Genomic DNA, 9,251 nt, shown 5'->3' with positions numbered 1-9,251 from the left:
TACCCTATTGATCAATTATTTACCGTAACTTGAATGCCCTGCTATAAATTACGTCTAATTTTAAATACTTGCTAAAAAAAAGAAAACGTGCCTAATAAAAGGCGGCAGAATAGGAGTCGATCGCGAAATCGCAGATCGCATTCTAGCCAACATGATTCACGCTAGACGACGTAGCCCTTCTAGCAATATTTTAACCGAAACAATGCAACAAATTTTGAGAGTTAGAAAGCTGATGTTTTCTTCTGAGAAGATTTCCAAGAACCATGTGGTAATTAAATTGTGTTTTTTAATACAATAGTACTATATTTTGTATTTTTTGTTGTTTTGACTATTATTCTATCTCGATACATATCCAATAAAGTATCAATGACTACACTTGATATTTTATGTACAGTCAGCGTCATATAGATCGTCACAGACAGGATATGCAAATATATAGGTACACCAAAAGTATTCAATTATATCGGTACAACAAAAGTCCTCAAAATAATAGATACATTCACCCTGCTCAAATACATCGGTACATACACAGCGTCAAATATATGAGTACATGCAAGATGCTCATAAATATCGTAGCAGCCACAGCGTCAAAGTAACGAAGCAGTCAAGGTGCGCAAAAATATCGGTACATTTGACAAAATTGAACTCTATCTCTATATACTTGTGATACAATTTGGAATAAACTACTTCTGTTACATTCATTTGACACTTTGTATTAACATTATAGGTTGTCCGGAAAGTTCGTTCTGATTTTCGATATAAAGCTTACAATAGACTGTAGCTGAAGTGGATTCATTTTCGGATTTCCACCATTATCAAACGTCACAAAAATTTCTATATTGTGAATAATTTCATTTCATTGGTTGAGATAAAAACTAATTTTTAAAATTTTATCCAATAATAAAAGACGTTTTAGGTATAGAGTGGTACCAATATAATTTAAAAACATTTCCAAAAATTTAAGAGAACAGGGTTTCAATTTTCCTTATAAACAGTCACGAACTTACTGGGCAACCCAATATTTTTCTTCTCCTGTCATAACGCTTAAATATAAAAGTTTGTCATGCCGAATATGACAGATACGTATTAACTAATATCAAATTTTGCCTTGTCACAATATATATAATACTAGATTGGCGCAGTATTCTAGTATGTTTGCCGTAATATGTAAGTTTACCGGTTCGAATCTCAGGCTACTTTTTTTTCATTTTATCAATCACGGGGTTATTTTTTCATAACTAGTAAAAATTTGGTAATGTAAAATTTTGCTCGACAATTTTTTTTTATAATTTTCGCTGTCGGGTAGAAAGAAATTTAAATAAAGTTAACAACAATTATTTCAGACCATCGCGGGTGAAGTGAGTGGGCGGAGCGTGGATTGTCTTTGCGGGTTTTAAGAATGGTACGCGCGGAAACTATACGTACAAGTGTTATCTACATATGTGTACCCATGCAACCTGGAATGTTTATTGCAATCGACCAAAAATTTGATGTTGTTTGGATATTGACATTCAGTTTTTTTCTTTGTTTCTTAAATATAATCAGTATCAGTAAAAGGTAAAAGTAAAAGTGTTATTTTTACCGGTACAAGTTTAACAAACTTGAGTAATAAACAAATTACATGCCAATAGCATCGCTTTATCTCCTTCATTTTTGTTTGAAATAGAAAAATACTTTAACGGTCAAACTCATTAGTCCAAGGCAATATCAAAAAGTACCTAATAACTACGGCGATAGAATTTAATTACATGTGCTTCGATATTAAAATTAAAAAGTTTAAATATCAAAAAAAAAAATAGTGGCTTGGGATTTGAACCGCCGACCTTTCGTACCAACGGCGGCGAACGGTAAGGCCACGAGACCAAACTAGCATATATGATGACAAACTTAAATTTGATGTTGGTTTTATCTTCCTAATATCTGTCATCCGCGTCGAACACTTTTAGTAAATTTTGAAAAATGGTTTGATGCAAGTGTCAAATGAATGTAACAGAAGTAGTTTATTCCAAATTGTATCACAAGTATATAGGGATAGAGTTCAATTTTGTCAAATGTACCGATATTTTTGCGCACCTTGACTGCTTCGTTACTTATGACGCTGTGGCTGCTACGATATTTATGAGCATCTTGCATGTACTCATATATTTGACGCTGTGTATGTACCGATGTATTTGAGCAGGGTGAATGTTTCTATTATTTTGAGGACTTTTGTTGTACCGATATAATTGAATACTTTTGGTGTACCTATATATTTGCATATCTTGTCTGTGACGATCTATATGACGCTGACTGTACGTAAATAAATCTTATTCCATATTTACGTTAAAATGTTGCTAAATGTTTTTATATTCGTAATTACTTAGTAAAAGTCAATGAAATGAAAGTTCGCTTTGAAATTGTATAGAAGTTCTTAATAAAATAACAGGTAATGCTTCACAAAACCGAATCAAGCCAAATTTACATTACATATGTCTTAAACGATAGGGATTATTCTTACACTGGTTTGGAAGTTTTTTTGGGGTCGTAACTTAAGTTGAAAAAAAAGGAAGAAAACTACATAGGGTAAGTTAAGTTTGGAACAATAAAAAAAGGAACAATAGAAAAGCGCAGGATAAGTAAAGCTAGGTTTATAACATGTAATAAAATACCAAAAGCAAACTGGAAAGGTTAGATTTGGAACATTTTTAATACCATAAAAAAACATCGATCATCATCATGTGACAAAACTGAAAACATATGAAACAATTTTATTATCTCACTGAAATAAATTAAGACCCAGAAAAAAAATCTTCATAGTAATTCATATATTCATCTTCAGCAATCTTCATAGCAATAATACTCATGGTGATCATTTCCTAAAGTTTAAAATTGATTTTACGAAAACTTGGTTTGATTCGCTATTGTAAAGTTGTACCAAATAAAATTAGTATTCAAATGTTAAAAGACTGTTTATGGTTGTGTTGGTCGGACTTTAAAATGGGACTGTGACTCACTTACCAATGACAAATTGACCGAAATTTATTATTAAAAAGTACAAATCTTTAGGTTTGTTTATAATAAAATTATGAATAACATCAACAATATATGATCTTATAAAAATAAAGATATCTGTAATTGTTTATTTTTCTAAATAAACTAAAGTTACCAGCAGTTACATCCAACCTCTGAAGTTTCTGTAACTTATTAATTAATAAGAATAAGCTTTACAGTTATAATTAATTACAAAGGAAGAACATTGTATGAACAACTTATCAAGTTTTAATACTTTCTGTTTTTAGGTGTGAAACAAGTAAAAAGTAGTAGAAAACATAATCTATGGATTCACAGAAATATAATTTTAATAAAGATAAAATTTTACAGTATATTCATATTTAAAAGAACTAAATGTTGAACTAGAACTTATGACCTTTTGCTGATGAAAATAACATAAAAGTAAGTACAAGACATATGCCAAATTCTACATGGTAAGTGGTAAATATTAAGTAAGTAAGCACATATTATATTTCCAGCAATTACTTGAACAATTTTAACTTTTTAAATTGGCTTGATATTTAGTATAAAATGGTTTGCTCGAAACATGAAAAAGATTCAATAATAAAGATTAACTTAAACATTATTTAGGTTGTGTGTAGAATATCTCTCTATTATTGTTTCAAATATTGTAGATCAAACTGTAAATTGGTCATGACATGACAAGTTTTTCAAACTAATTTGATTTATGATTCTATCAGACATTTCACAAAAATGGGCAGGCAATAAAAGTTCCTATCTGTACCTGTAAAAACTAATCATAATTTTTTTACATGGTTTGTGAGTTCCATCATTGTAGAGAATTGCAAAGAAGTTTTGTAAGTAAAGGGGAAGAGATCCATAAAATCAAAGAAACCACTTTTTTTTAATAAGGTATGTAATTAGGTGAAAAGCAATAATTAAATTGATTATGTTGTACACTTGAATCAATTAACTACCATTTCATTCTGTTGCAGATGAATGAATGCACCTCTTCAAGTTCAATCGGCTCAACGGTCGTCGGAATCGAACATCAAGACAAAGGAAGTACTGTGTGGACAAGGGAAGATAAAGTGAGTTCGTTCCATATTTTCCCTTCTAAATCCTCTTCAATTGGCTTCCTATTGTGTTAATATAATTGTTCAATTTCACGCTTACGCATTTACGAGCGACTAATTACCAAATAGTGAAGTACCCACATTATATATTTTTTTCTTCGTCGTATAACTTATCGATAATTTTTTCCTTTTAATTTAATAATGGCCCAACTAGATGTTTTAATTCGAAAACGTAGTGGCATGAAAGCCAAGCTTACAAATTTTTCTAATTATATTAGCTCAATTAGCGCTTCTGGCATAATTTCCGAACTTCAACATGAATTGCAATGTCGACTAAATAAATACGAGGCCTTATACGATCAATTCGATGAATTACAGGTGGAGATTGAGGTGTGTTCCGACAAGCCAGAGGACGAATATGAGGAACGTTCAAATTTCGAAGAGCGTTATTACGCGCTGATGGCGCAAGCGCGCAGTCTGTTGTGCCGTGAAGGTGCAACGGATGATGGCCGCTCTGTTGCAGGCTCGATATGCAAACAAGCAGGTGACTCATTACAACGCAACTTTATTCGCTTACCCAAAATTGATTTACCTCGCTTTCATGGTAGTTATCAGTGCTGGCTTGAGTATAGGGACACATTTTTATCATTAATTCATAGTAGTGCTTCTATCGATAATATAAGCAAGTTCCACTATCTGCGCGCCTCGCTCTCGGGTGCGGCGCTCGACATTATTTAAAATATAGATTTTAAAGGCGACAATTATTTAATGGCGTGGCAGTTGCTATGTGATCGATATGACAATTAATTAGTCGTCAATTAGTGCATAATCACGTACAGGCATTGTTCAATGTTGAACAGGTTTTTAAAGAATCGAGTCTTTGTTTACGTCGTTTGCTTGATTATTATTAACAAAAATATTCGAGCCTTAAAAACATTGAACGAGCCGACGCAACATTGAGATACGCTTGTAGTTTACATTATGTCAAACAAATTAGACGACGTAACCGGTAGACATGGGGAAGAATATCGTAATGTCTTATCGAAACCACCATCTTTGCAACAATTTTGCGAATTTATTAGTAACAAAGCTGATTTATTGGAAACTATAGAAAATAAACAAAGTACAAATGTAAATAAAACAATTTCTAAAAATAACAGTTATATAGTCGCATCAAACATAAATAATAGTCGTTCCTTTGCACAGTCAAAAAATAACAACATGAAATCTTATAATTTGTCATGTCCTTTATGTTCAAAAAATCATCTTTTATTTACATGCGTACATTTTCGTAGTTTAACCGTTGAGGAACGATTAAAAAAGGCAAAGGAATTAAAAATATGTTTTAATTGTTTACGCCCCGGGCACGGTACTAAACGATGTCGATTAACGCATTGTAAGTATTGCAATAGTAAACATAATACTCTTTTGCACACCGAAGAGTCTAAGCCTACTTCATTTCAAGACCCGATGCCTAGTAGTTCTAGTGTCGCATTGCCTATTCACCATTCTTCATCATCCATTGCTTGCGCTAATCAAAATAATATTGCTTTGTCGAGTAATACTTCCATACAACCTACTACTTATTCGCATGTTTTACTGTCCACAGCTATGGTGAAAGTGATTGACGACAACGGCGACAGCATGGACGCACGGCTTCTACTTGATAACGGCAGTACGGCTAACTTTATAACGCAGTCGCTTTGCAGTAAGCTAAAATTACCTACACGTTCCGTAAGTTCTGAAATTAATGGCATTAATAATCAATCGTTAACTAGTACCCAAGCTTGCAACCTAACAATCCAGTCCCAGTGTTGTAGGTATAGAACGAATATAGATTGTTATATATTACCGGAGATAACTAAAATACTTCCTTCTACTTTAATAGACGTCAGTCAACTTTCGATGCCCGCAGATCTACATCTAGCTGACCCTACGTTTAACATACCGTCAGTAGTCGATATTCTCGTTGGGGCTGAAGTTTTCTGGGATGTTATATGCAATAAATCAATTAACCTAGGGAAAAACAAGCCTAACTTAGTGAAATCAAAATTAGGTTGGATTGTTACAGGCCAACTACCGAGACAGTCAACATCAAATTTTACGCAGTCTTGTAACTTGTGTATAAGAGATCTGGACAACAATTTGAAAAGGGTTTGCCATCTTCCAAATCTACTTGCCATTACAACGCATCACAACTATTAAATCTAGCTGGATTGAATCGCGAGTCAGGTTTTCGATCTTTAACAAATAAATTTTCTAACTTTAATCGTCTTATAAGAGTAATGTCATATGTGCAACGTTTTGTATATAATCTTAAAAACAAAAAGTAACAAACGAACCGGTTTACCTACTATGGATGAATTAGATCAAGCCTTAAAAAGCGTAATGCAGAACGTTCAAATTGATATGTTTCCCGACGAATACGTTTTGTTAAAAAAGGTAAATCGTTACCTCGTAAGAATAGACTTTCGTCTTTGAGTCCGTTCATAGACGGTGACGGTGTCATACGTGTAGGCGGAAGGCTTGAAAACTCATCTTACGAATAAAACATCCTATTTTGCTGTGTAGTAAACATCACGTTACTAAAATATTATTTCAGAAATATCGCATAGATTTATTGCACGCAGGACCTCAACTGCTCTTAGCAAATATACGTCAATTATATTGGCCGTTAGGGGGCAGAAATCTTTCTAGAATAATCGTAAGAAATTGCTTAAGATGTTTCAGGTATAATAATACAACTATACTGCCTGTCATGGGACAATTACCAATTTCTCGTACCAACTTAGAATTTCCATTTTTACATTGCAGTGTCGACTATGCCGGACCTATACTGATAGCTGACCGGAAAGGATGAGGGTATAAGCTTATAAAATCGTATGTGTGTATTTTTGTTTGCCTTGCAGTCAAGGCTGTGCATATTGAGCTTGTTACAGATCTGTCTAAGGAAGGCTACTTTGCTTTGAACTGTTTCGTGGCTCGTCGGGGCAAACCTCAGTCCATCCTGTCAGACAATGCAACGAACTTTGTCGGAGTTTCCAACGAGTTGGAACAATTTTTACAGACTTCAAACCTCCCTTCGGAGGTCGCTCAGCAGGGTATTAAATTTTCCTTTGCCCCTCCATATTCTCCACATTTCAACGGCATTGCTGAAGCAGCGGTTCGTTCGACAAAATATCATCTTAGGCGCTTGATGCAAATGACTCACTTTACATATGAGGAACTTACCACTTGTCTAACTCAAATTGAAGCCGTTTTGAATTCCCGTCCACTCACCCCTCTCTCATCTGATCCCACTGACCTATCTGCTCTTACTCCTTTCCATTTCTTAATCGGACGATCTCTTTTATCTGTACCTTATCCACAGGTGACAAACATGAAGGTCGAGCAATTGCAACATTACGAAAGAATCAATTATATGAAGCAACATTTTTGGAAGCGATTTTCTAAAGAATACGTCTCTTTACTTCAAGCTAAGACTAAATGGTTCCATTCAACAGGAAATCTATCTGTGGGGACTCTTGTACTATTGAAGGAAGCAGGTCAACCTCCCCTACTGTGGCCATTGAGACGAGTCACCAAAATTTACCCTGGCGTCGATGGCGGTTCAAGATTGGCAGAACTGAAGATGAAAGGGATAACTGTTCTGCGAAGCTACAAAAACATCTGTCCGCTTCCCTTGGACTAGAATCTACTTACCACTCTTACATCATGACTCTTGCCTTACAACCACTTTCGTCTGTTTATCCACAGCCATGGGCCCATCACTCTGCTTCTTTGAACAAAGGTGTTCAACCCGGGGAGGATGTTCGCGCCTGAGGTGCGGGCAACACCACTACCGGTGCGAACCGACGTGCGGTGGCACGAAACGTCAACTTGAACTTCCGCTTTCGACCGCCGATGCATACGCGCAACGATCAATTTGTCTATTTGCAACTCTGTATTTACCGCTTATTAAACCATTACAACCAAATAATTGTGTTTGGCCTAAACATGCAGTGTATAGAAAATAAAAATATAATAAAATATAGGGAATTAAGTATCAAGTACAAAAGATAAAAAAAATACCATTTAGTGAAAAATATGAAACAAAATTAATTTATTAAATTTGGATTTTACAAATATCACAACTTATAATTATATCTTAAACTTTTTTGGAACTAAGTAATAAAAAATAAACAGAGATTGTATACAATTTTCTTACAAGTAATTTAAATTTCAACACAGGTACTTTACCCCAAAATGATGCCTCCTAAGCTCATTATTTTTCTTGTTAAGGAATCTATAAGGTTCATGATAATTTTATGAATTTATTTGAGAAGTAAAACTTAAATATTGTATTCTATTTTTACATTACATAATATTTAACATGACTTGTACATTTGCAATGTTTTGATAGGAAAAGTTTGGATTAGGGGACTATTTGGAGCGTCGGCAGTGCAGTTGGCTCTTGACCGGATCATATTTTACATATCCAAGTACGATCTCCGCTATATAGTAATACGTTCTTAGAATTTCATGATAACATCCATTCTTACTGTAATTACAAATCGCATACAACTGCATAGAAATTCAAAGATATGTGTGAAGTCAACCAACCCTCACTGGCTCTGCGTTGTTGAATAAAACCTAGTCGCATTCTTGAGGGTAGGCTCCGAGCTTCTCAGTAGAATATATTGTGTCCGTAGTGAGCTTGATGATGACGACTTGTTTTGCTTCAATGCATATTGTCTTGTTAGCAATTTTCTAAATATTTTACCAACAGATAGGAGCTAATCTCTTTCCAGTGCTATTCTATTTCTCCCGACGAGAGTGGCACTACTACTCCAGTTCTATCAGAAAATATGAGCTATCAAATAAACAAACTGGAACAAATAAGCATTTATTATAGTTGGGTATTTTGTTGGTGAACTAAACAATAATATGTTCGCTTTAGTCAGAAGATTAAATTAAAGTTGCAATTAACGAACTTGTTTTATTTTTCCAAATTGTTTTCCTTCAAATAATACTTTCAAACGTCAAAAAGGAAACTGACAGATAGATTTTTTTAGGTTTGGTAGCAACGTAGACTTGTTCATAATATTGCTAGCATTGAAAATGTCAATTTTTATTCTCCGTTTGTGTATCTAATTAGTCAAGGGTCTCGTCTCTTATATTATAGACTCTTTGGTTTAATGGCGG

General features: G+C 34.1%; 1 protein-coding gene across 8 annotated transcripts; it reads left to right on the top strand.

The window, feature by feature from the left end:
• Positions 1 to 4,092: 4,092 nt before the first annotated feature.
• On the top strand, positions 4,093 to 8,053 carry LOC106120400 (uncharacterized). Of its 8 annotated transcripts, XR_001228010.1 has the most exons (6): positions 4,093 to 4,611; positions 5,677 to 5,801; positions 6,139 to 6,797; positions 6,882 to 6,929; positions 7,007 to 7,168; positions 7,438 to 8,053. XR_001228010.1 is itself a non-coding variant. In XM_013315746.1 (3 exons), the coding sequence occupies exons 1-3, from the start codon at positions 4,269 to 4,271 to the stop codon at positions 6,193 to 6,195; spliced, it is 525 nt and encodes a 174-aa protein (XP_013171200.1). In that variant the 5' UTR covers positions 4,093 to 4,268; the 3' UTR covers positions 6,196 to 7,384. The 8 variants fall into 8 exon arrangements, 1 of the variants encoding a protein (XP_013171200.1); XR_001228011.1 differs by having other exon boundaries at positions 6,139 to 6,299; positions 6,882 to 7,168; XR_001228009.1 differs by having other exon boundaries at positions 6,882 to 7,168.
• Positions 8,054 to 9,251: the final 1,198 nt, after the last annotated feature.

The sequence above is a fragment of the Papilio xuthus genome, unplaced genomic scaffold (genome assembly GCF_000836235.2).
Source record: "Papilio xuthus unplaced genomic scaffold, Pxut_1.1 DF826961.1, whole genome shotgun sequence".
Classification (NCBI taxonomy): domain Eukaryota; kingdom Metazoa; phylum Arthropoda; class Insecta; order Lepidoptera; family Papilionidae; genus Papilio; species Papilio xuthus.
This window is presented reverse-complemented; position numbering and strand designations above follow the sequence as displayed.

Bases quoted from the DNA above. Each gene is read 5' to 3' on its own strand.
- LOC106120400 (XM_013315746.1), top strand. From the start codon at position 4,269: ATGGCCCAACTAGATGTTTTAATTCGAAAACGTAGTGGCATGAAAGCC. The intron at 4,612-5,676 runs GTGACTCATTAC...TACTGTCCACAG, and splicing joins CTCGATATGCAAACAAGCAG to CTATGGTGAAAGTGATTGAC. The intron at 5,802-6,138 runs GTAAGTTCTGAA...GGATTGTTACAG, and splicing joins TAAAATTACCTACACGTTCC to GCCAACTACCGAGACAGTCA.